This window comes from Herpailurus yagouaroundi, unplaced genomic scaffold, assembly GCF_014898765.1.
Source record: "Herpailurus yagouaroundi ecotype Mexico unplaced genomic scaffold, PumYag 222, whole genome shotgun sequence".
NCBI lineage: Eukaryota > Metazoa > Chordata > Mammalia > Carnivora > Felidae > Herpailurus > Herpailurus yagouaroundi.
In genome coordinates, this window is record NW_024412453.1 from 4,789,979 (window position 1) to 4,817,426 (window position 27,448).

General features: G+C 49.4%; 1 protein-coding gene across 3 annotated transcripts in view; it reads left to right on the plus strand.

Annotated features, from left to right (window-relative positions):
* Nucleotides 1-5,184: 5,184 nt before the first annotated feature.
* Nucleotides 5,185-27,448, plus strand: part of SYT17 (synaptotagmin 17) — an 83,619-nt gene continuing 61,355 nt past the window's right edge. Inside the window, exons 1-6 of one of the 3 annotated variants that reach the window (XM_040458939.1) lie at nt 8,784-9,069; nt 9,227-9,249; nt 9,933-10,081; nt 17,523-17,671; nt 20,282-20,901; nt 21,605-21,925. In XM_040458939.1, the coding sequence (XP_040314873.1) occupies nt 8,967-9,069; nt 9,227-9,249; nt 9,933-10,081; nt 17,523-17,671; nt 20,282-20,901; nt 21,605-21,745 (1,185 nt within the window). In that variant the 5' untranslated portion in view covers nt 8,784-8,966 and the 3' untranslated portion in view covers nt 21,746-21,925. Of the gene's footprint in view, nt 5,599-8,783; nt 9,070-9,226; nt 9,250-9,932; nt 10,082-17,522; nt 17,672-20,281; nt 20,902-21,604; nt 21,926-27,448 lie in introns of those variants that run through there. The other 2 variants (XM_040458938.1, XM_040458937.1) reach the window with 2 other exon arrangements.

Sequence of the window (27,448 nt, forward strand, 5' to 3'; positions counted from 1 at the left end):
CCCCCCACCCTGACTCATTCCAGCCAACGGATTGGCACCGGTCCTCCTAGGCAGGAGGGTGCGTGAGCATCACAAAGATGATGTCCTGGCATGCCAAGGTCAAGGTCAAACTGTGGACCACCTGCATCAGCATCTCCTGGGAGGCTTGTTAGGAAATGCAGACCTGCAGACCGCGTCCTCTAACCAGTGCATCAGAACGTCTGGGTGAGGAGTCTGAGAATAGGGATGTTAACCAAACACCATCCCCCGCCCCCCCACGTCCACGTACAGTCAAGTTTGGGAATGACTGCTAGTGTGTGATGTGGCTTTCTCTCCTCTGAGTGTTGGCCACCAACAAGAAAGAGAAAACCGTCTAGGGTAAGTAAAGCACCTAGTACAGTTATTAGTAATAAAAGCAACTTTGTGTGGTTGTTTCTATTTTGAAAACCAAAAATAGTGATAGCTAGAATTTCTGGAGCAGATCCTCAGTGGTGGGCACCATGCCAAGGGATGGATATAGACTGGCCTGTAGAGTCCTCACCTCCATGAAATAGTGGCTGCTAGTATCCCATTCAGTGAAGAGGGAGCTGAGATGCAGAATTATCTCAAGTCCCATGGCTGCTAAGTGGCAGGTGGCATGATTTAGTCCCAGTCCTGGCTGATCCTAGAGGCCAGGATTTTAACCTCCACTTTGTCCCTTCCTTCTCCCTAACCCACATTTCCTTCCAACTCTAAAATAGAATAAGAGGCACCACAGCCACAGATTCAATGTTATGGGAGAAAGAAACAGAGAACCACTTACTGTGAACCCACACTAGTGTTTCACATACATTTTTCTCATTTGCTTGACTCCACACCAGCCCTCAGAGGGAAGTATTATACCCATTCTGCTGGTAAGGAAAACTGAGGCTTCCGGGGATTAAGGGGCTTGCCTAAGGCCACACAGCTATTATGTAGACAAGGCTGGACTGGACTCCAGATTCTTGTGATCATCAAACCACACTGCCCTTTGGTAAAGATGGAGAAGAAAGGGGTCCAGCTCCTTACATGGGATTATTTGGTCATGTCAGCCCTGGAGCTCATACTTAACAGGTGGCTGCCCTTCCTATTGCCAGACCAGCGATTTAATTGGCCCAGAGCCTTCTTACTTCCCCAGAGTTCAGAAACACTGCCCAGGGTTACAGGCACAGCTAAAACAGGATCTGAATGGCATGTTCGGGAAGCCGTATAATTAAAACTGACTTAGGAGACAAGTACCGTCAGCCTGTTTGGCAGAAATAGAAAGTCACCTAACCAGAATGTGTATTGCCTATATGGTTGCCAGAGACTGCTTTTTGCTGTTCTGGCACTTTTTAATCACAATAGATACCCTGAGGTCTGTGGTTTGCACTGCCATTTCTAACTACCTTCTGAAGGACCCTGAAGAGCCAACCATTATTATGCGTCTGCCATCTGGGGTTGGGTCTTGATGAGGCGCCAGGTTCCTCTAAGAGGCTGTAGACTGAGGTGAGCCCACTAGCGCCCCCAGGAGGTGGCTGAAGCCTTAACTCTTCCGCTAATCTCAGCCCCGTTCTCTGTTAGGAGGGTCTGAACTGTTTTAGGGAACCCGATCCTTTCCCTCTCCACGTGGTCTTTGTGAGATGGTGGCTCACGACCTCTGCGCACCTGGTCCAGGTGGACGCAAGCAGCGTGCTGGCTCCTTTGGACACAGTGCTTGGTCCAGAGGTAGGCACTTAACCCAAGCAGGACCACTTAGAGTTTTTCCTTAAGATTTCATTAAAAGTCCCCCTTACTTTTGGAGCTTAAGCTATTAAAATCTAAACTCAAGTGCACTAATGGCCATCTTCCTGCCATGTGAAGCAAACCTATCCCAGGGGAAAAAAAGTCCAATGTTCAGAGAAAAGCTGCGGAGAGGTGCGATATGGAGAGAGTGAGTCCTTATGACTTCTTTTGCATCTCTAATCCAGCCCTGACACTATGATTTGCCCTTGGACTTCCCAGTTAATGAGCCCATAAGTTCTTTCTTGTTGGATGGAATTGACTTTCTTCCAGGAACCCTATATAATACGTATCTGAGATCAACATACCCAAATATAAAACCCCAACTACTCCCCCGGCAAACCTGCCTTCCTCCAGCCTCCCCTGCCTTCCAGAACCTCCTCACTGCTTATTCAGTTACAGCCATCGGTTCATTGCCATGACCCTTGTTCAGCCTCAAATCACCTCATACCTGGATTGCTACAACATCCTCCCTGCCTCCAGGCTTGTGTACCCCATGTCCACAGACACACACATACACACACACACACACACACACACACACACACACACCTGCCAAAATCTTTCTGGGCCTGACCCTTCCTGCTCTTCTACGGGGTAACTTACCAGGTTGCCAGGCATCTGGCCTCTCCTACATGTAAACCCCACCTGGCAACACTCGCCCATTGCTCCAGCCAGACAACTACCTGGCAGTTTTGACTCTCACCCCTAAGCTAATGAACCTGCCACTTGCGGGGGTTCCTAATCCCTTCTGTGCCATGGACCCCCTGCTAGTCTTTTGAAGTCTGTAGACCCCATCTCTGAATAATGTCTTTAAATCATAGAGTGGAAAACATAGGATTATAGGGAAATGATATAATTCTTTTTTTAATGCTTATTTGTTTATATATGTATTTATTTTCATTTACTTCATTTTGAGAGAGGACGACAGTGGGGAAGGGGCAGAAAGAAAGGGAGAGAGAGAATCCCAAGCAGGCTCCGCGCAGAGCCCGACGTGGATCTCATTCGCACCAACCATGAGACCATGACCTGAGCCCAAATCAAGGGTCAGACACTTAACTGACTGAGCCACCCAGGTGCCCCTGAAATGATTCTAATGAAACACACTTATCAAAAATTTTAAACCAATTTAAATATGGTAATGTATGTGATTCTTCATTAATGCATTCAATAGAAAGATCTACTGGTTGTGATTTTCAAGCAGTAAAGAATGTAAATAAAATTTCAAGTTATTCACAACAACTGCAATGTGAGGTGAATATATGATTAATATTGACTTCTATTTCTATCGGTGACAAACCCAGGTAAAAGTTAAGATTGTCGTGGTTTGCTGCCTGCATCCATAATGAAAGGAGATAATGGATCGCACGCAGAGGTTAGTAACAAGGGAGATGTAACTCTTTTCTTTCCTAAGTTCAGGGACCCCACAGAATTCTGAACTGGGGGTTTTCCCACCGAGACCCGGGTGGGTGCCAGCTGCCTTGTCCTAACAGGCACAGCCTTGGTCTGAGTCCAGATTATACCTCAAAGCCCAGACTACAGGTCCCTGTGAAGAGCAGGGAGAGGCTCACAGAGCTGGGGACCCGGAAAGCCAGTCTTGGAGTGACATCTGACGAATGACTTCGAGCTGACTTCTTGTTCATGCTTTCTTTGGAGGCAGAATGGCACAGCTGTGAGGAGCTGGGCCTTGAGAGTTAAATTAAAATAACTGCCTGCGTTGGAGGAGGGGTGCTTGGTTTTCTCAGACAGTTTTAAGTCTTTAGGGATTAAGGGATCAAACCAACCCCAAGGGTTTCCTCCCCCTTCCCCCAATACCCAGCACTGTGAGGCAGTATGGTGTGGCGGCTAGGGGAAGGATTCTGGTGTAGGCTGTCAGGGTTTGAGTCTCAGCTTCTCAATGCCAGTACCCCCGGGGCAAGTTACCTCACCGCTTTCAACCTCCTCCAGTCTCATCTAGAGAGAGTAATCTCATCTAGAGATAGTAACAGAGCTCACCTCATGGTTATCAGAATTGAAAGTTGTACTTGTGTAAAAGGTTTAAAGCAGAGCCTGGCACACGGTCTCAGAAAGGTTAGCTATTCTTCCTGGCAACACCTGGGAACACCTGGCAAACGCTGTCACCTCTCTCAAGTCCCCCAACCCCCCGCTCCCCCGCTCAAACGCCCACCCCGGTAGACAGCCCTCTCCCCCCAAGCACCGTTTCCATCCAGCGCTGAAGAAACATTATAGATAAATACCATTAAGTGGTCAAGAGCGCACACTGTGCGGATTCAAAGGCCAGTGCGTGTAGCTACCAGCTGTAGCTAGAGGGGATCTACCTCACTGCACCCCGGTTTCCTCATCTGGGAACCGGGGGCAACTGCAGCATCCCCCTCAAACGGTTAAGAGGAGTCAACAGCAACAGCAGAAACTACCGAGCGCCAGGCGCTGTGCTTGACGCATAGCGAGCAAGGCAGAGGACGATGAAATGCAATCACGCCTGTGAAGTGTTGAGCACAGTGCCTGCCGGATTACAAACGCTGGGCACTTTGCATGCCACGTGCTTCGAATGAAATATTACATACTAAAAAATGTAAACCTGTTAGATTTTTACAAAGAATATATACACATGTGCACATTACACCTTTTGTTTATGACTTGCACGTTCATTCCCTCAGCTGGCCCTGGAGAAAAGGCAGGGCAGACAGAGATTTTAAGCCATTTTTAGTGATGAAAAGACAGAGGAGTTGATAAACGGGAGACGGCTGGGGATTTTAAAAAGAGAACCGGCGGAGGGCAATGTTCCACTTCAAATCCCTCTGTGCAGAGTGGGCCCCAATTCTGTGGCCCCGGGGTGGGAGAACCGGCTCCGGGGAGGAATCCAGGCCCTGGGCGCCCCAGAGACGCGAGCAAGCGGGACAGGATGGACACGCCCGAGGGCGCACGCTCGCTGGCGCGGAGCTTCGAGCCGGCAGAGGCGCGCACGTCGCGGGCGCGACGCTGGGTGGCGCTGCCGGGCCGCCCCGCGCCAGACCTGTTGAGCCGAGGGCGCAACTCGGGCAGGTTTAGGGCAAAGGGGCGCTCCGCTGTCTTCACACGCCCCTGCGGCCCCGGCCGCAGCACCTCCCTCGGGGTGCCCCACGCCCCACCTTATCTTAAGGCTCCGGTTCATTTGGCCCCTGCGTTCCTCGCCGCAACAGTTCTAGGCTCGTCGGGTGGGGCGGGAATAAAGTTTGTCCGAGCTGGACTGGGAGAGGGGTGGTGGGGAGGACCCTCCCCGCTCCAGACTCCATGGCGGGCAGGACTGTGCCCCCTCGGCTTCAAGGCTGTCCCGGGGGCTCTGCTCTCGGTAGGTGCCAGCCCGCGTGCCGACCGGATGGGCTGACCCGCGCACCGCCCCCTCCCACCCGCTTCCCCATCCCTTCCCCCGCCTCTGGCGCGCACCGGCCCCAGCGTCTCCAGCCCCGCCTGCGCCGGGGTCGCTGCAGTCCCCGCGGCCGCCCCGGGCTCCCTCCCCAGGCGCCCCGGCCTCATTCCAGCCAGGGGAGCGCCTCGGGGGGAGCGCCGGACAGCGAGGGTGGCCGAGGCGGGGGCTCCGGGCGCCCTTGCTCTCCCAACCTGGGAGGCGGCCCCGACTCCGAGAGCCTGAACGCAGGGAAAGGCAAGGACGGGGCGGCCGGCGGAGGGGCGGGCGCCGCTCATCAGCCACGCCAGTCACGTCTGGGGCCACCCGGCTGCCTTTTTCTTCCTTTCCCCCTTCGCCTTCTCCCCCCCACTCCCCTGTTGGCGAGGGCAAAGTGGCCGTGGCGGCGCCATGCCCGGGCCGGAGTGAGCGCGAGGGCGAAAATGGCGTACATCCAGGTAGGGCTGAAGCTGGGGGGCAAGGTCCGCGGTGCGGGTGGGGGGTGCCGCGCCCCCTCCGGCTGTGAGCCCGCCAAGGGAGGGCACACGGCTGGGCTCCCACAAACTTGCCTCGAGAAAAAGGGTGCCCGAGGGCACGCAACCTGTGCAGCGGTGGGGTACGCCCCAGGAGAAGGGGCTGGGGACCCCCACACCCGGGGATGAACGGCCCCTGCGGACTCTGCACGGGCGCCCTCTCCTCCTAGGGAGGGAATGGGGTTGGGACGGACTTTTCAGCCCCCCCCACCCCACCCCCTCCCTTTGCACCCCACCCCTGGGGAGGGGCCGCCGGGAGGGCGGCCCGGGACGCGCCAGCCGCCCGGCCCGCCAGCTGCCGTTGCCGTGGCGACGGCTCTGGCTAATTGGCCGGCGGAGCGAGCCTGAGGCGGCTGTTCCGGCCAGGAGGGACAAGGACGTCGTCTCTCCCGGACCCTGGGTGCTGAGGGGTGGGGGACACACCGTAGGCGTGCTGTTGGTGGGGGCGGGAGCAACCGATCACTTTCGGCCATTGCATTGTGGTCTGGGAGTTGTGGACCCCCATCACCTTGAGGAAACTCTCACAAGAATCCTTGAACTGAAATGATTTCCAAGCATCCTTCTTGAGGGGAGGCTGCTTGACTACCAGACCTTTCTCTTCTATACGAGGTGTGTGTGGGGGGGGGGCGGGGTGGGGGAGGCAGTGGCGACAGGTCAGCGCCAAGGTCATGCAGTCAGACCTGCAGTCAGACCCGTGGAGCCGCTTGCTTTCTGGGGTTGGCTCCTCGGAGCCCAGCAGAGAAGCCTACAGGTTCCCTCATTTAGGGTGCATCTGAGCTCACTTCTTCTACCCTTGGCTACAGCTGGGGGGGTGGGGGGGGGTGGCTGCTGGTCTCCCAGTTCCCCACTGGTCACATCTCTCTCGTCCTCGGACTTTTCAGCCTGCCAGGAACTCTGTGCTCTGTCACCTGCCTTGGTCTCCCCATCCCTCTCCTGGCTTAGATTTGCTCCATTGGCTTCCATGCAATCTTTAGGTCCTCTTTTCAAGTTCACTGAAGGTCACATTTACTGTGCACATACTGTGTGCTGAATGTTGTTGTGGGGTTTTTCAGCAGTCACCTAACAAACACCCGAGTGACCACCTACTGTATGTGGGCACTGGGGATACAGCTGTGAAAACAGCAGTCTCTGCCCTTCAGAATCCAGTGAGAAATAAACAATATTAGAACATGCTTCTGTGGTTTTTAATAACCACCTTCAGGACAGAGATTAGTGATTTGCCCAAGGTCACACAGCTGCTTAGGGGTCATGGTGGGATCTAGAAGGGAGGATGGGGAATCTGAGGAATTTGTTAAACAGCTAATATGAGAATGGCTTGGTGATACTGTCTTTGCTTCTAGAACAAGGTGTGAAACTTTTTCTATAAAGATCCAGAGAATAAACTTTTTTCTTGGAGACCTACGTGGCCTGTCACAAATATTCAACTCTGACCGTGGCGCTGGACAGCCACACATACATAGATGATAGTAAATGCATGGGCGTGGCTGAGTTCCAATAAAACTATTTGTACTAGTCAAGAAGTAGTCCTTTTGATTTTTTGCAACCATTTAAAAATGTACAAACCATCCTTAACTGGAGGACCGTGCAAAAACAGGTTGCTGGCTGGATTTAGCCCTGCAAGTCATAGCTTGCCAACCTTTGTTCTAGAATGTCTGGGTTCTCCTTCCTGTTTCTTTCTGGCTTGAATCAGTGCTCCTCCATCCAGTCAAACACATGAACCCAGTGGACCCAATGCGTGGCAAGCGTGTCTTAGCTTCTTCCCTCTCCTCTTCCTTTGCCTTGGTTTCTCTCATCTTGCCGAACTTGGCGTTTGAGAAATCTGCATGATTGGGCCCCTGTAGTGGCCTGGTCTCTACTCACATGGTTTTATAAATGGTGTCTTTTGATTGCCACACACCCAGGAAATGCTTTCCTCTATGAAAAGAATGGGCATGGACCGTTGGAAAAAAGCACTTTATCCTTGCACTTGATTTGAAACATTTTCAAGCACTTTCATTTGTAAGTGCATGAGGGCATAGCTTTTTCCTGCTTTTACCTGCGTGGGCCGGCCTGGACAGTCTGTGGTGCCTAGTAGGTTCCAACTGGTCTTGACAAACCACCTCGTTCTCATAAAGCCACAGAAAGGGTGCAGATATTTTGTGGTGGGGCATGTGCATAGTCCGAGTCCTAGCTTAGCCGTTCCATGAAAGAGAGGTAACTAAGGTTCAGAGTGGCCCCCTGACTTAACCCAAGTCACGTGATTGGCCGGTGGTGACAGCAGCACTAACACTTAACCACTCAACTCTGCGTGGCCCCCAAGCATCTTCAGGCCTTGCCATGTAGGGTTCCCAGTTTTGCTTTGGGAAGAGTTTGTGATTAGAGCCTGAGACTTCGTTTCCCAAGCCGTAATCATGCCCTTATCACTTCAAGGATTTTTGAATTTTTTGTGAGCTATCACTTGTACCAGATTTATTTAATACTTTTTCCTATAAATGGGCTTGCTTATTATTATTATTTTTTTACTTAAAATCATTTGAAAAGGAAACTTTATGTCACTAGCATAATGGAAGACCAGAATCACTTGATATGAGCAGAAGGCAACCAGAAGAATAAACAGGATGATAGTAATGCCACATGATTAGTTAGGTCCCAGGCTCTGAGCTGAGGTTTGCTCTCTATTTAAAAAAGAAAGAGGGGGTGGGGGGATTTGCAAGTGTTAGAAACCCGTTAACACATGATGATACCAAAGGGAGACCTCCTGGAAAGGGAAATGAAAAAGAGGGTAACTTTCTCCCTCTTGATTTAAAGTTCTGAGTTTGAGTTCCTCTCTGGGATATATCCCAGGCTGGGATGTGGAGTTCCTAATCTACCTGGTTTACTTGGCCCATTCATTTGGAAGCCACTGTGACTCTTCCCTTGAAGAGGGGGAGGGAATCTGTGCCTTGGAAACCTGTGAGAAGAAGTGGGGGTGGGAGGTGGGGCTGAAAAGGGAGGTAGCCCCACCCCCTCCGCCCTCCCCAGGACCAGATTATGGCTTCCTTTTGGGCTCCCTGTGTTTGTGGGTGGTCGTAGGAACTCCCCACCATCACCATTGGAGCAGAATTGTAAGGTAGGGCCTCTGGGAGGGTGCGGGAGCCAAGTGACATCCACTCTGTGCCTGCCTGCCTGTTAGCTAGTCATGTCCTTTTGGGTTGGCTTTATGGCTATTTCTGTATAGGAAGGTTTGCTCTTCCCAAGCGTGGCTGCATTGGATAGCATGACTATCTATCCACCCGCTCTGATTCATAACAGCATACGGTGCAAATCAAATCGAAATGCTAAAGTTTCCCATTTATTCGGTGTTGGTTAGCCAGGAGGCTACCAGCAGCCCCGCAGATAGCAGCACCTTGTTAGGGAGTCAGCTCCCTTCCCAGGATGGTAAGTGGAAAGATGCAGGACTTTTTTTTTTTTTTTTTCCCTCTTTCTTTCTTTTTTCTTTGGTGAGTTGCTGGAATATTGCTAAACTGGTCTTGTCTCTCTTTTTGTAATCCTCTCACCCCCGACGCCCCTTGGCTTCTTCGTGGATCTCTAAAAGGGCAGTTGGAACCTTTAAACGAGGTGGGTTAATTCGATGATTCGTGTGGTCTGGTTTCTGATCACGAAGTGCTTGCCTTTCATTTTGGAGTCTTATGTGGGGCTGTGGGGACGTTGAATATTAAAGCAATAACTGGAGGTTAAGAGCGGCACAGTTTCGCTGCGTTTCTGTGGAAGGGAGATCCCGATGAAAACACACTAAGGGAGAAGAGGTGGATATCCCTCCCCACCCCCTCCTTACTCCGTTTGATTACCTCTGTTTACTTTCATGTCACGGAGATTATTTAAAAAAAAAAATCTTTTTGCTTTGCTTTCAAGAAGACAGTAATATTCATTGTGTTTTCGAGAACATATTGTATAGCCCTCATGATGTTGTATAAACCACCCACATGTCAAGAATGACATTCACATAAACTACAAAAGGGAATACCTGTGAATGTTTTGCTCGCTATTAATGGCTCCAGCGAGTTGGTGTTTGCCATCTTTGTGCCTGCAGTTGGTAAATAGAAACAGAAAACATTTTGTTCTAAGTGTTCAGCAGCAGAGACAGACCTCCTGAATGTCATTATTTCTCATCAGGGATCAGCTGCTTGTAATTTCGGGTGTTTTTCCTTTTCCTCCTCTCCACCCCTCCCACACGCCCCCCCCCCCCCCCCCCGGTCCCCCCCCCCCCCCCTCCACTGCCCACCTCCCCCCAATGGCCTCAGGGTTTTCTTTCTAGAATCTCCGATCTGCTGCTGTGCAGATGGACTTTCAGGCATTGCTGTCAGAAGTGTTATGAGTCCAGCTGTTGCCAGTCGAGTGAGGACGAAGTTGAAATTCTGGGACCTTTCCCTGCCCAGACTCCCCCCTGGCTGTAAGTAAAACCGCTCTGAACTTCCTTGAAGGCAACCTCAAGACCTTTCTTTTCTCGGTTTGCGAGAGAGGGCGCGGGCAGGAGGATAGGGGTAGGAAACAGGGGAAGGCTGGGTGTCCGTTGACGTCTTTGCTGCTGATGAGGACATACTCTCTGCCTCTCCTCTTGTTGGGCAGGCCAGGGGGCGGGGGGCAGCTGGTGGTGAGGCTGTCGTTGAACTGGTTTCCCGTTGGTCCTCCTGAGATATGAACCGTGCGGTGCCGAGCGTGTGGGCACTTTTAATCACGTTGAGTGTCACTCCAAGTGGAGGAAGAGCTCTGTGAACATCTGTATGCTTCAAGGGATGTCCAAGTTCTAAAGATTCCCATCCAAGTCAGTATGACAAACTGTCCCACCGCCTGACCTGGTGCTTGGCACATAGTCGATGCTCAGTAAAAACTGCTACATGGGTGGTAGATGGAATGAACAAACAAATGCCTTTTTGCTGGTCTGAACAAGAACTTCAGAAACAGGGAAGCAGAAGAGCACCCCCAGGCTCCATCCTGTCCTCCAACGCTGTTTATGTTCTCTCTGGCATCTCTCATTTTATTTCTAATTCGTGCTCCTCCCGCGCCTGCACACAACATCTCCATCTGCCAGTCGCTCAGATATTTTGGGAACACAGTTTTGAAGCTTCTCAGCCACGTGTCTGGTCCACCTCTCTGTGGCTGAGAGAGGAACGTGGCCAGAGAGTCTGGGTTGAGTCTGCCGGTCCAGCGCCGAGAAGGGGCCTGGCCGTCCTCGAGGACGGGTTCTCACGACACGGACGGGGAGGTCCAGAGAGGGCGAGAGACAGTGCAAGGGCCCACAGCCAGAGCCTCAGTGGGAACCCGGTGCTGTTTCAGCTGCGTTTCTGGAAGTCCATGATGCCCCCTCTTTCCGTTCATGTTGGCGGGTCATGGCTCACCCCTCTCACCTGCTCTCCTTAGAAGCAAGCATCAAATATTTCCATAGCAAAATGGCTCTGTGTCAGGCTCCATGCATTCATATCCAGTTTCTCCTACTTTTTTTTCTAGTTCTGTGACCTTGGGCAAGTCATTAGATCTCTTTGCCTTGATTTCCCATCTGTAAAATGGGGGTGATAAAAACAATAGTGTTTATTTCCTATGGTTGTTGTGGCGACTGCATGGATTAGTACACAGAAGAGCACTTAAGAATGATTGTCACCTGGTCGGCAGTCATAAATGTAGGTGACCCATCTCACCCTGTTTTGTCTCGGTTTTCTCATCTGTAAAGTGAGAACAGGAATAGAACTTATTTTCTAGGGTTGTGATTAAGCATAACCTGCTTCGCAGAGCAGTTAGTAATCACCTTTTATTATTATTATTATTATTGCTGTTTTATTGTTTATTTTTGAGAGAGGGAGAGAGTGTGTGTGAGCGGGGGAGGGACAGCGAGGTGGGCGGACAGAGGATCTGACAGCAGAGCCTGATGTGGGATGTGGGGCTCAAACCCATGACCGTGAGATCATGACCTTGGCCGAAGTTGATGCTTAACCACCTGAGACACCCAGGGGCCCCAGGAATCATTTCTGTTATTTGTAGATTTTTTTTTTTTTCTTTTAGGGACAGAAAGAGTGAGTTGGGGAGAGAGGGAGAGAGAGAATCTCAAGCAGGCTCCACACCCAATGCAGAGCCCGATGCAGGGCTTAGTCTCACAACCCTGAGATCATGACCTGAGCCAAAATTAAGAGTCAGATGCTCTTTTTAAATTTTTTTAGGGGCGCCTGGGTGGCTCAGTCAGTTAAGCGTCTGACTGTTGGTTTTGACTCAGGTCATGATCTCACGGTTCATGAGTTTGAACCCCGCATCAGGCTCCGTGCTGACAGTGCTGAGCCTGCTTGGGATTCTCTATCCCTCTCTCTCTCTGGCCCTCCCCTGCTTGTTCTCTCTCTCTCTCTCTCTCTCTCTCTCTCTCTCTCAAAATAAATAAATAAATTTCTTTTGATGTTTATTTATTTTTGAGAGAGAGAGTGCAAGTGGGAGAGGGGCAGAGAGAGACACACGCAGAATTCGAAGCAGGCTCCAGGTTCTGAGCTGTCAGCACAGAGCCCGACACGGGGCTTGAACTCACAGACTGGGAAATCATGACCTGAGCGAGGTCGGACACTTAGCCAACTGAGCCACCCAGGCGCCCCAAGAGTTGGATGCTCTTGACTGAGCCACCCAAGAGCCCCACTAGAGATTCTTTAAACTAGTGTAAAGATAGTGTTAAGAAATTATTTCATCAGTCATGGATTGTAGCCTGAATCCTGCAGGTGTGCATAGGGTTGAGGTGTTTGGTGGAACCAGTTCATTAATCAAGAGGTCATTCCCATTTTCTAGTGCCCTAGGTACAGAGGTTGGCTCAGCCCATTTGGTATCTTGAAAGCCGTACTCAGGCAGTGCCAGCTCTGTGAGGGCAGGGTTTTTATCTGTGTTGTTCACGCCAAAAAATAGTTACTGACTGACTAACCTACCGGCAAAAATTGAATCCTGGAAGTGCCAGTCATCTGGTTGAAACCTTACAGTTTCTTTGGTAATTATTTCTCGAGTATGCACTGTGTGCCAGGCACTGTGGGATGCAGAGGCTAGATAGAGTCCCATTCCTGTGCTCAGGAGATTTAAAATCTAGTACAGGAGATAAGGCAGGTACATAGGTCCAGCTACCCCCTGGAGTTGTGCATTCACACCCTGCACACCAATATGACAGTTTTACATAGAGTCTCACTGTGGAAAAAGTCCAGGGATAATGGCTTCGGGCATCGGTGGATCCAGGGGTACAAATGTTGTCATGGGCATGCATTTGTGCCCTCTCCACCTCCCTGTCTCTTTCTGTTTCTTCTGTATTGCCTGATTCTTAAGCTTGTTTTCTTCTTTGCTTCATTCTCAATAGCAGCAAACAAACCAGGAGAGGCTCTTATTGTCCTGGTTTGGGTCATGTGCCAAACATTGAGCCAATCACTTTTGCTTAGAGGAAATGGTGCTAGGATCATGCCTGGATTGTCTGACCACCTGGAACCAGGGAAAGGATCATTCCCACCTGACACACATGAACTCAGCTCGTGGACCAGGGGTTGGCAAACTTGTCCTGTAAAGGGGCCAGACAGTAAATATTTTAGCCTCGTGGGCTTAGTCTCTGTCTCAGCCACTCACTTCTGTCATTGTAATGCAAAAGCATCCATAGGTGAGGCATTAATGATTGGCCGTGCTATGTTCCAGTCTTACCTCATTTACAAAATCAGGCAGCAAAATCTGGCCCCATAGTTTGCTGATCTCTGTAATAGACAATTTGAGCACTGTAACCAGAGAGGAGAGAATGGACCCAGGGTAGGCAAATACCACAAATGGTCACAATATCTAGAAAGAGTAGGGGAATCATGGAAAATGAGCCTGCAAGCTCAGAGCATGTAGGGCTTTGAACGTCAGATTGCGGAGTTAGAATTTGAATTTGCTTCTGAACCACTGGAGAATCCTTTTTTTTTTTTTTTAGTTTTTTTATTTATTCTGAGAGAGAGAGAGAGAGAGAGAGAGAGAGAGAGAGAGAGAATGAGCTGAGAAGGGGCAGAGAGAGGGGAGAGGGAGAGAGAGAATCCCAAGCAGGTTCCACACTGCCAGCTTGGAGGCTGCTGTGGGGCTCAAATTCCTGAACCGTGAGATCATGACTTGAGCCAAAATCTAGAGGGATGCTTACCAACTGAGCCACCCAGCCGCCTGTTAGTGGAGAATCCTGATGGACATTGAAAATCAGTCAGGTACCTTTTTTCCCCAGATACCCACATGTTAAGTATTACAGATGCATGGCCTGGGTTCTACCACTGAGCTGGCGAACAGTTGCACTTTACCTGGGCTGCTGACCCTTTGTGCAAGCGGGGGACTCTTTCAGGGGGTAAGGAGTTGGGACCCTCTGGGATGACACTTTGGTTTTGCCACGAGCAGAGAAGAGCACTGGAACCTTCCCAGCAGGGCCGACACATGACACAACTCCAGAAGGCCCCTTTCATATGGTCGTCATTATGAATGATAACACCTAGAACTCTGCAGTCTAGAGCCTGAACAGCGGTACATGACCTTCCATGCTTCCCAGGATGAATATCTTGCATCCTGGGTAGCAACTTAGTACCTTTGTGGCACGCAACATAATGCAAAATGTTAAGAGAAATCTGTAAAGGGGAGGTGGGTTAAATCATTCAGAAAGTGAATTTACAGCTTGTGCTTTCCCCAGATTTATTTACCAAGTGGGCAGTTGCATGTTATCAAACAGGCAGGGAGTAGAAATGTCAAGTGTACAGGCTTTGCAGTGCTGTTCCTACTGTGACATTTGAGCTCAGAACCACAGGACATGCCTCTCTGTGGGGTGGCAGGTACCAGATGAGCTGGTCCTTTGTGTGTGTCATTTGGGGGGACACACCATTAATTGCCACATATGCTCCTGTCATTTGGATCCCCCATTCTTTCCTTGGCTGGGCTGGGCTGGGGAAGGTCAGGAAAACTGTACAATCCCACTGGCTCCTTTTGGAGCAATGCCAGAAAGACCATCATTGAAGAGTGAACTACTCAGGTTATTTCCGTGTCCATCAAGCATGTATTGAATACCTACTATATGCATAGCTCTTACAGGCCTCACAAGGGATGCCCAGCTCAGTAGTTTGGGGTGTGCAGCTTAGAAGCTGGTATTGCTGGGCTTCATTGGGAGTTTAACAGTGGTGCAAAATAAATATCCATCCCAACCCCCACCCCACCAGGCTTCCATTCCCCAGTCTGTAAAGAGGATGAGGGTTGTTAGTAACAGAAGTAAACTCCGGATTGTTTTAAGGGTGAAATGAGATGGTTCAGACAGAGCATTTAGCACAGTGCCTGGCACATAGTTGGTGCTCAGCACCTGGTACCTTTGATCAAGATAAGTACACATCTCCCCCTGCTCCCCCCCCCCCCATTTAAGAAGTGTACCTGCTGTGGGAGGCGGGACAAGATAAGCACTCAGATCATCTTGAGACCAGATAAATCAGATAAGAATCCCAAGAAGGGTGTGTTCATTCATTCATTACTGAGAAAATGAATGTGGAAGGCTCTGCACGTGCCAGACTCTGTGCCAGGGCAGGGTGGGCAGTGGTGAATGAGACACCACCCTCGTGGGGCAAGGATCTGGTGTCAGACGCAGAAGACAAGCCACAACTAGAGAGGAGTTATGTGCGTTGTTAAAGGGGGGAAAGAAGGTGCAGGGCCAAGGGCTGATGGGGTAGGAGGAGGTGACAGCAACAGGGTGGGGGCTCTCTGAGGAGGTGCTCTTTTGAAGCCAAGACCTGACCGATGAGAAGGAGCCGCACAGGAGATGGAGATGGGAAGAGCATCCCAAGCAGAGAGAACAGCGTGGCCCAGCTCGCTGTGTTGGAGGAAGGGCCGGGAAGCATGGTGGGTGCGGAGAGGGCAGGGGCTGCTCAGACAAGGGCTGAGAGGACTGGACCGGAGCTCCAGGGGGCGATCGCGCCCAAGCTGGGTGGGGCCTCACAGGTGCAGGTGGAGGTGCTGAGGTGGTTCTGCCTTCTTCGGAAGGTGCTGCTGCTTGCATCTAAGGGAGAGAGAGAAGAATGCGTGATAGAATATGATTGCATTTCTTTGCCTTCTCCTCCTCCCACCCCCCACATTTCATCTGCTGTACTCACCTTTTACAGACCAGGAGGAGGAGGCAAGCAAGGACTGGGCATCCTCCCCTCCCCCTGCAACATGCCTGGTCTTGTCCTGGCTGTGACCCTGATCTTGCTTTGGAAGAACATGAGATCAGTCTCATTTCATGCACAGGATGCATCTGAAGACCTCCTAGAATTGGAAACTTGCATTTTTCAAGACCAGCTCCGCGCAGGCTTAAATGTCAAGTTGGGGGGTGGGAGGTGCAGTCTCGGAAAGTATCAGTCTACAGCCACGATAGCTTAGGGGCATGTTATTAGCGGCATCCATCTCACAGGCCACACCGCCAGCTTTGCCCCCTCACTTCCCCTTCCCCAAGCACCCTTACCTAGCTTTATGGGGATTGGGGGCTCTTACAGGTTGTAATAATACCAGCTGAAATGTATTGAGCACATACCTACTACATACCCAGAACTGTTCTAAGCATATTATATTATATGCGTTGATTCCTTCAGTGTTCACTGGAACCATACAAGGTGAGTATTATTAGTCCCACTTTACAGATGGGTAGATGGAGGCACAGAGGAAGGGCCTTGCCCAAGGTCACCCAGGCGGGGTTCAAATCTAGAGGTTGTGCTCTTAATTACCACCCTGTATCTCCCTACCCCTCGACATGGTGTTTTTTATTCTTTCAGTATTTTTCATCCTCATTGGGAGCACATGGAATCAGAGCTGCTGCTCATTTTTTAGCTGTTTCTTCACATCGAACTATTGTTCTCAAGTCATTCATTCTCAGCACCATTTTGTAGCTCTTGCCCTGCCGCTCCAAGAACTCTCGAGTGACACTGTTATAGGGTATTTTTTAGATATTTATTTATTTTGAGAGAGAGTGTGCACACACTTGTGTGTGAGTGGGGGAGGAGGAGCAGGGAGGAAGGAAGAGAGAATCCCAAGCAGGCTCCATGCTATCAGGGCAGAGCCCTAAGCGGGGCTCAAACTCACGAACCGTAAGATCGTGAGCTGAACCAAAATCAAGAGTTGGATGCTTAACCGCCTGAGCCACCCAGGCGCCCCTGTTATAGGATATTTTTTAAAGATATCAAAGTAGAGACACAGTGAAGGTTGAAATACCAGGGCATTCCTCACCAAAAGCCATCTGCAGAAGATCAGATGGGTAGAAACAACCTTCTGGTGTCTTCCAGACTGAAGACCAACAGGCCTGGTCTTGACTTAGCCTAAGTGGTGCCCCCATGTGTCAATACCCTGAGTAAGTTCCCTCCCCCCGGTCTGTGAATGTGAAATTATGCACATTCTTGACAGATTGTTCTAAATTGGAGGGTATTTATTCAATATCATTTCATATTTTGTGCAAAACGTAAGATGTTATTGGGGCACCTGGGTGGCTCAGTGGGTTAAAGCGTCTGACTTTAGCTCAGGTCATGATCTCACGGTTCTTGAGTTCAGGCCCCTTATCTGGTTCTCTGTTGTCAGCTCGGAGCCCACTTTGGATCCTCTGTACCACCCCCCCCCCCCCGCCTCTCTCTGCTCCTCCCCCACTCATGTACATGCTCTCATGCTCCCACGCACACTCTCTCTCTCAAAAATAAATAAACTTAAAAAAAAAAAGTGAGGTGTTTTTGAGAGCTTAGGGCTACCACACTGATTCGAGTTTCTATTATTGCAAGTAGTACAAATTGGATCCGCAACAGTTTCATCATGGGTCTGTCCTCTAAGGGAGAGAGAGATGCCAGCCCCTGGAGATTTTTTGACAACCGTTGAAACCTCTTCTTTTCCTGTAGGATGGCCAGCCGGAGCAGCGACAAGGATGGGGATTCCATCCATACAGCCAGTGAAGTCCCTCTGACCCCAAGGACCAACTCCCCAGATCGAAGATGCTCGTCCTCAGACACATCTAAGTCTACCTACAGCCTGACCCGGAGGATTTCAAGTAAGCATCTTTGCTGTGACTGTCTAGGGCTCGTGGCTCAGCAATCCTGTGCTACTCAGCCTCTGCTCAGAGCCCATGATTCAAATCCAGTTAGCCGGGTCCCCAAGACAAAAGAAGAGAGCTGACAGCATCCCCACATGGATCCACGTGAGGGAAGGGGTTGTCTCAGCCTCCGGACTTACCAGGGCAGGGTGGGGACTGTGGCCATGGGAGCTGATGCCCCATTGGAAGGGGGCAGCTGCTACTCGGCCCTCACTGAAGGAGATGGTGGGCTCCGTATTACCTGACTTTTCCAAAGAAAAACTGGCGATCTGTGTTTCTGTATGAAGCTTCCTTTGTTTTAAACTCCAACAAAATGTATCTGTGGGTCAAATTTGGTCTCTAGGCCCCCCAGTTTGTCCACTCTGATGTGCAGAGTATGTGTTTGACCAAATGGCATGATGTGGATGGGGAGGAGAAAGGAGGATAAAGCCCAAAGACTCCCAGCCTCCTCTTACCTCCTGAAAGTGTCTCTGCTGTCTCATTCAGCTGCTGCAATTCACTTAACAGAGGGAAAAAGCTTAAAATTCATGAAATAAATCCACTCAGGTGGAAATATTGGTGTCTGATCTTTCCTGGGAGTAAATAGGGAAGAAAAAGGAAGCAGAGAAAAGTTCGAGGGCTTGAAAGAGTGGAAAAGAGGGGATGTGAGGCTTCTCTAGGCCTCAGTCTTTCCATCTGTAAAATGGGAGGGCTCTTCTTGACCTGTGCAGTCCAATGCATGTTGCTGGTGACCATTTAAATGGGAGGTTAAGGGGGCGCCTGGGTGGCGCAGTCGGTTAAGCGTCCGACTTCAGCCAGGTCACGATCTCGCGGTCCGTGAGTTTGAGCCCCGCGTCGGACTCTGGGCTGATGGCTCGGAGCCTGGAGCCTGTTTCCGATTCTGTGTCTCCCTCTCTCTCTGCCCCTCCCCCCGTTCATGCTCTGTCTCTCTCTGTCCCAAAAATAAATAAAAAACGCTGAAAAAAAAAATAAATAAATGGGAGGTTAAGCCCAACTGAGACATGATGTATGCGTTATGTACCCATGATTTTGAAGACAGTACATGAAAGAGACTTTAAACTGTCTCACTAAAATGTTTTTATTTTGATTATATGTCAAAAAAATTAAAGTTAATTTCACCTGTTTCTTTTTTGTATATAATCTTTTTTTCAATGTTCATTTATTTTTTGAGAGAGAGAGAGAGGCAGAGTGCGAGAGGGGGAGGGAAAGAGAGAGAGAGGGAGGGATACACAGAATCCAAAGTAGGCTCCAGGTTCTGAGCTGCCAGCTCACAGCCCAACACGGGGCTCTAACTCACGGACTGTGAGATCATGACCTGAGCCAAAGTCGGACACTTAACCAACTGAGCCACCCAGGTGCCCTTTCACCCAATTCTTTGTACTTTTAAGAGAATTGTGGCTACTGGAAAATTTTATGTTCCCTGTGTGGTTTGTATTTCTGGTCCCCATTGTATTTCTCTTGAATAGCACTGGTCTAGATAGTTCCTAGGTCTCATGCCCAGCTCTATACACGGATGATTTCCATTTAGCACACAGCTGTCAGAATACCAACCATGCACGAGACACAAGTCTCACAATTTTCACAGGCAAGACCGGTGTTCAAGCAATTAACAAGAATGTCATGAAAGAACAAATACCGTATGACTCCATGTAGATGGGGAATCTAATGGTCAAACTCCTAGGAGCAGAGAGAAAAATGGGGGAGGGACTACTGGGAGGTGATGGTATATGTTTATGGCATAGATTGTGGTGGTGATGGTTTCAGGATGCCTGCCTACCTCCCAACTCATCAAATTGTGTACATTAAATATGCACAGCTTTTTGTATGTCAGTTGTGCCTCAATTAAATAGTTAAAAAAAAATTCCATGTGATTATTGCTAGAATAGAGGGATGAGCAAAGATTCAAATGATGAACTTGGGAGCAATGAACTCTGCTGGCTGATAGGCAGGGAGGAGGCGCCCCACAAGCGGTGAAGTCCAAACATGGTTCTTGCAGAAGTGTATCAGTTACCATTGAGTGAGCTCGTACCCTGTGCACATTCTATGCCTAGCCCTTTCCATGCATTGGCTCTGTGAATCACCACAATCTTTGAAGTAGGTGCTATTATTGACTCCGTTTTACAAATGGGGAAACTGAGTCCCAGAAGCTCTGGCTCCAGAGTCCACTCTCTGAAAGTAGAGACAGTATAGGGTACCAGCTAGAGTCAAGACTCTGGGGCCGGACAGCCTGGGCTTGACTCCTGGCTCCTCCTCTTAGTACTTGTGTCCCTTTTGGAGAGTTACTATCTGTCAGATTAGTCATTCCCTAATACCTTGTGGCCATCAGGTGACTTGATATATCAAGGCGTTTAGAAGAGTGCCTGGCAGTGATGGAGGTGATAATGCCGTCTTGTTGCCTCTCATAGAATAAATAAGAGGATCTCAAGGTGTGGAGAGCAGATGGGGAAGAGCATTGTGAAACAGAGTGAACAATATAGGAGTCTGGGAAATGTTGCCAATCTCAAGAAGCAGCCCAGGCTTGGCCCCATATGTGGTGGTGCTAATTGTTCTTTTTTGGCCGCTGTTTAGGTCTTGAATCCAGACGACCCAGCTCCCCACTCATTGATATTAAACCCATCGAGTTTGGCGTTCTCAGCGCCAAAAAGGAGCCCATCCAGCCCTCGGTGCTCAGACGGACCTATACCCCAGATGACTACTTCAGAAAGTTCGAGCCCCAGCTCTACTCCCTCGACTCCGACAGTGACGATGTGGACTTTCTGACAGACGAAGAGATCTTGTCCAAGTACCAGCTGGGCATGCTGCACTTCAGCACCCAGTACGACCTGCTGCACAACCATCTGACAGTGAGGGTGATCGAGGCCAGGGACCTGCCGCCCCCCATCTCCCACGACGGCTCGCGCCAGGACATGGCCCACTCCAACCCCTATGTCAAGATCTGTCTCCTGCCAGACCAGAAGAACTCTAAGCAGACGGGGGTCAAACGCAAGACCCAGAAGCCCGTGTTTGAGGAGCGTTACACCTTCGAGATCCCCTTCCTGGAAGCGCAGAGGAGGACCCTGCTGCTAACTGTGGTGGATTTTGATAAGTTCTCCCGCCACTGTGTCATTGGGAAGGTCTCCGTGCCTTTGTGCGAGGTTGACCTGGTGAAAGGCGGGCACTGGTGGAAGGCGCTGATCCCCAGTTCTCAGGTAAGGGGGTGACTTTGTGCTGTTTCTTGGCTGGGGACTTTAAAAAAGAAAAAAAAAAAGATGATTTTTTTTTTATTATTTAAATTGTCCTTGCGTTTTGAAACCTTTTTATTTGGACGTAGTTTTGGACTTATAAGAAGGTGCAAGCGCAACACAGATTCCTTGTGTTCTCTTTATCCAGCAACCCCAATGATAAATCTTACACAACCAGAGTGCGTTAGCGATACCAGGAAATTGACGTTGTCAACTAAACTATGGACATTATTCAATTTTCACGCATTTTTACATGCACCACTGTGTGTGTGTGTGTGTGTGTGTGTGTGTGTGTGTGTGTGTGTGTGTTATGAAATTTTATCACATGTATAGGTTCATGTAACCACTACCACCCTGGGAGCTTTTTTGTCATCAATGCTGGGGTATTTAATAAGGACAATGATTATCCAGGGTATGAAGCGATCAGTCATTTTGACTTTCAGAAATTGATTTGGGAAAAATAAAATGAAGGCCGAAGAACGGGTGATATATGGATATTTTTCAGGCAAATTGTGAGATTGGCTTCTTTCCTCCACCAGCCCACAGACATGTAATTGGCTGCTTGGGAAACCACCCACGGACCAGGCTCTGTCCCCAGTGGGCTGATAGAGTCCCTCCCTTGGGCATTCTGTGGACTGGAGGACGACAGCGCACGTACTGTGGGTGGAAGGATGAGGTAGAAGTCCGAGGGAAGGAAAAGACCCAGCCGTTTGGAGGCCAGTCTGGTCCATTCATGCTGAGGTTGACAATTCTGTGTAATGCGGGCGGAATTATTTTGTGTCAGACACACCAAGGTGTTTTTCAGAGCTGAACCGTACTGGCCAGGGATTTGATGATCCAGCCTCACATTTGGGGTATGGGTTTTAAACTTGGGGACTGGAGGGGTTGCTCTACTGTGTGTGTGTGTGTGTGTGTGTGTGTGTGTGTGTGTCCATCCATCGGTCCGTACAAAGAGAGATTTATCCTTCTCTTAGTTTGTATTTCCCCAGAAGAAGAAAATCCCAAGGCAAAGGAAGTCATTTTTTAGGGAGGTGACACCAGAGGAAATACCAGGAGGCAGTGGGAAGGTCACATAAAGTCTGCATTATCAGGCCCCCACCCCGTGAGCTGTAAAACTGGAAGCCAGCGTTAGACACATCCTAAGAGTCTTTCCACCTGAGGGGTGGTGCAGCCGGGGGGGTTATACACTGACTCCTATCAGCCATTGAATGAGGGCAGTTGGGGGATGGGAACTTTCTTCCCCTGGCATTCCTGGCCTGTTACACTGGGCAATAAAGAGACCTTTGACATCCACAGGTGCAAAAAAAAAAAAAAAAAAAAAAAAACCTCAAAAAACAAAACTCTAGAGCTGGCAGCTGGATGCAAGTGTGTGTGCACTGAGGTGATCAGGACCAGGAGGTGGTGGTCAAGGTGTTAGCAGTGCTTGCTCTGATCCCGTATCCTCCTCCCATCACATGACCAGGATATATTGGATGCTTTCCGTGTATCCTCCTCAATATGTGATATCATTGGGTTTTCAACCATTGAGAAATTAGGGAAACCATTGAAAGAGGGAGACCCACTGGACAAAATAAACTCTGTGGCCAGCCTGATCCTGCACATCTATGGAACACCCTGGACATACAGAGAATGTGGACATCCACACACCTTGCCTCCGAATCTCCTGAAATCTGAGGCCAAGGCCAGGACGCGGGTGCAGGCAGTTAATTTAGGAGGTGATCCCAGGAAGCAGGAGTGAGGGCTGAGGAGACCCAGGGAAGGAGGGCACCTCTGGAGTGAGTGGTGACTCTTCAGGCTGCCGTCTGGCCCCTGCACACTGGTCAGGTGGGCTCCCATAGCCTCACGCAGGGGCGGGGACAGAAAAGAGAAAGAGACCACGTGTGCTGCTGATAATGTGCCCAAGTGGCGCTTTGAGACCGTCTGTAGCTGGCACCGGAGGCAGTGTCTGCTGCATCCCTCTGCTGCCATGGCAGCCCCCTCCCCCTCCCCCGAGGTACTCCTCCCCCTCCCCTGCTTTTACTTTTCCCCACGACACTTACCATCATCTTGCAGACCATATATTCTATGGTCTACCTCCCGTACTAGTATGTAAACCCCACGAGAACAGATTTTTGTCTCTTTCGTTCACTTCTCTGTGCCCTGCACCTACAACAGTGCCTGGCATTTGTTGAATGAATGAAGGATGGAAGGAAGAAAGGTTTCCCCCAAGTGAATTTCTTTCTCCCACCTGCCACCCTCCCCTCCTCTCCTTCGCCACCTTTCTTCTCCCTCAAAGAAAGTCTCATGGAAACTGACAGAGAGAAGAGCAGACTCCCATCCCCCAACTGAGGGCGGCTCTGGACTTCACACTCTGGGGGTCTCTGGCTGGCTCAGTTGCAGTTTACCTCCGTGAGTAGACAGGCCAGTTGTCTGAGGTTGGGTTCCCTGGAAGCAGAGCTTGAGATAAGGATTTGGCTGTGGATTAGTTTGTAGGGCCGCTGTGACAACACGTCACAAATTAGAGGCTTAAAATGACAGAAATTTACTGTCTCACAGTCTGGATGTAAGAAGTCCGTGGTCAAGGCCACGCTCCCTCTGAAACCTGTGGGGGAGAATCCTTCCTTGTCTCTTTCTGGCATCTGGTGGTCACTCCAGTCTCTGCCTCCGTCATCACATGACCTTCTCTCTGTGTGTGTCTGTGTCTTCTCTTTTCATATAAGGACACCGGGGGCCCACCCTACTCCATTATGTTCCCATTTTAAATAATTACATCTGCAACAACCCTGTTTCCAAATAAGGTCACATTCTGAGGTAGTGGGGGGTTTAGATGATAACATATCTTCTGGAGAGGGGGAGTGTCATTTAGCCCAAACCCGAATGTAGGAGAAAACCCTGCAGGGGAGGGAAGGGAGCAGTCTAGGGGAAGGGTGAGAGCCCAGTGAAGATACGGTGTTAACGAGGCCTGGCCTCAGCTGATCTGTGGCGGGGAGGAGACTCTGGATCGTGGGTTGGCATTGCATGCTTTCCTCCCTCAGGCCAGGAGCCAGCCTTTTGTACTCCCGTATCTGCCAGACGTTGGTTGGGACAAGCCTGGGAAATCTGATCTGCAGCTGGGCAGCCACAGGCCTGCTTAAAGCTTCTCTCCTGCAGAACAGTTGTTCTGAGCCAGGGACAGCTTTGCTCTCGGGACACTGGGCAGCCCTGGGAACCATTTTGGGTTTGGCAGGTGCAGATCAGGGGTGCTGTAAACATGTGCAGTACACAGGACAGCCCCCACAATGAAGAATGGTCTAGCCCAAAATGTGTGCAGTGTCAGCGTGAGAAAGCCCACTATGGAAGAAGGGGAGAATGGAGGTTCAAGGACCACAGCAGGGTCTGCCATGCAGGCAGGGTGAGGGCAGGGCTGGTCCCCGCAGGGTGGGGGGCATTTTTCCAGGAGAAACAGTTGTTGGGAAGCGGGGAGAGACAGGGTCAGAGAGTGTTAGGAGCAGATATCCAGGTAACTCTGTTGTTTTTCATTCCATATGTAGAAAAGGAGATACTGGTTCTGAACAAAAATCCACATTGAGCAAAGTAGGCCTGTGTCGGAGACAGAAAACAAAATCCTCACGCAGTGTTACTGAGGCCATTGGATGTCAATGCTGATTTTCATTGCAGGCCAACATCTACCTTCACCAAAGCATCTGTTGGCCGGTTGAATGGGCGGGGAAGATGGGGTTGTGCAATAAGGTGAAGGCAGAACTCTCCAGTCTTGTTCCTAGCCTGCCTCTATGGTGTAGGATCTCAGTGTCTACTTCTACATTCTGTGCCTTGGAGAACCCATGGGAGCAGGTGACTGGTCGGGCCAGCGTATAGGCATTCTCTGGCTAACAGCGGAATGTCCCAGCTGTTTTGTGGCTTTGAACATTGTGTCTTTGATCTCGACATTCAGGAAGCTAGTAGCTAATGGAGCTACTGTAAATTTGGGGGGCTTGTTGATAAGGCTTGGCTAGGAGATCATGAAAATGGGGACAGAAATAAGAAGCATATGGGGTGATCACATAGGTGTGAAGTTACTCTTGCTGCTAAGAGAAATTCTGCTCTAAGTGGTGCACAGCGAATCGACACTTTAGCCGCTAAAGGTGAAATCCACGTAAACCTTTCTTTTAAAAAATTATTAGCGATTATGACAAAACAGGCATCCATTTTTTTCTATTCACATAATAATCACTTAATTTATCTTTTATTTTATTTTTTAAATTTTATTTATTTATTTATTTATTTATTTTCAATATATGAAGTTTATTGTCAAATTGGTTTCCATGCAACACCCAGTGCTCATCCCAAAAGGTGCCCTCCTCCATACCCATCACCCACGCTCCCCTCCCTCCCACCCCCCATCAACCCTCAGTTTGTTCTCAGTTTTTAAGAGTCTCATGCTTTGGCTCTCTTCCACTCTAACCTCTTTTTTTCCTTCCCCTCCCCCATGGGTTTCTGTTAAGTTTCTCAGGATCCACATAAGAGTGAAACCATATGGTATCTGTCTTTCTCTGTATGGCTTATTTCACTTAGCATCACACTCTCCAGTTCCATCCACGTTGCTACAAAGGGCCATATTTCATTCTTTCTCATTGCCAGGTAGTACTCCATTGTGTATATAAACCACAATTTCTTTATCCATTCATCAATTGATGGACATTTAGGCTCTTTCCATAATTTGGCTATTGTTGAGAGTGCTGCTCTAAACATTGGGGTACAAGTGCCCCTATGCATCAGTACTCCTGTAACCCTTGGGTCAATTCCTAGCAGTGCTATTGCTGGGTCATAGGGTAGGTCTATTTTTAATTTTTTGAGGAACCTCCACACTGTTTTCCAGAGTGGCTGCACCAATTTGCATTCTCACCAACAGTGCAAGAGGGTTTCCGTTTCTCCACATCCTCTCCAGCATCTATAGTCTCCTGATTTGTTCATTTTGGCCACTCTGACTGGCGTGAGGTGATATCTCAGTAACACACATCCATTTTTAAGTGTACATTTCAGTCATATTAAGTACATTCATGATACAACCATCGCCACCATCTGTCTCCAGAACTCTTTCCGTCTTGCCAAACTGAAACTTTACACCCATTGAACAACAGCTCCCCAGGCCCCGTAGCCCCCAGCACCTGGCCATCACCATTCCTTGTGTCTCTATGAATCTGACTACTCTAGGTACCATGTAAGTGGAATCATGCAGTGTTTGTCTTTTCATGACCAGCCTATTTCACTCAGCACAGTGTCCTCGAGGTTCATCTATGTTGTAGCAAGTGTCCGAATGCCCTTCCTTTCGAAGGCTGAGTAATATCCCTTACTTTTTTTGTTTTTTAATTTTTTTAAATGTGTATTTATTTTTGAGAGTAGAGAGAGGGAGACAGAGCGCGAGTGGGGGAGGGGGCAGAGAGAGAGAGAGAGAGAGAGAGAGAGAGAAAGAGGGAGATACAGAATCCGAAGCAGGCTTCAGGCTCTGAGCTGTCAGCACAGAGCCTGACCAGGGCTCGAACCCACGAACTGCAAGATCATGACCTGAGCCGAAGTCGGACGCTTAACCGACTGAGCCACTCAGGCACCCCTGAATAATATCCCTTTATATGTATGTACCCCATTTTGTTTGTCCATTCATTCATCTGTCAGTGGACATTTGGGTTGTTTCCATCCTTTTGGTTATCGAGATATATGTTACAGTATATATTGTGATATTTTATAATATATTATGTGATATATATTATTATAATTTAAGTATATAATGCTCTAATGTATGATAATATTGTGAATAATTTTGCTACAGACATGGGTGTATACATATTTCTTCAGGCCTTTTTGAAGCCAGAAAAATATCCAAGGATGAAGGCAGCTTATCTTCTCTTAAGATCACGTGGCTTTGGGAAGGGTGGGCAAGGTGGTGGGAGAGGAGGTGCCCCATGGACATAGCAGAAACTCGCAGAGTGTTAGCAAGGACCAGAGTTCCTGGGGTGCCTGGGCAGCTCAGTCGGTGGAGCATCTCACTCTTGAGTTCGGCTCAGGTCATGATCCCAGGGTGGTGGGATTGAGCCCCACATCAGGGTCCACGCTGAGCATGGAGCCTGCTTAAGATTCTCTCTCTCTCTCTGTCTCTCTCTCTCTCTCTGTCTCTCTGTCTCTCTAAGGAAAATAAATAAAATAAATACAGGGACCAGAGTTCTTACTCCAGCTTGTGGCTGGAATCCTGTAACCCGTGGGTCGTGCTTTGGTTGTGCCCAAGTGGAGACACAGCACCTACGACCTTCCATCCCTTCCAGCGCGTCTGTATGGAGCTAAATTCTTCTCAGGAGAAAGTACTTTTTGGAAGTGAAAGTCCCTCGAACTGGGGGGAGATTATAATTATTTTGACCCAGTAAATACACAACACAAATATTGTACCTATATAAATTATTCATGTATTTGGTTCATTTACATTTGTCAGGTGCTGATCAGGTTCTAGGGGTTGGGATTTCTCTTTCTTTCTTTCTTTCTTTCTTTCTTTCTTTCTTTCTTTCTTTCT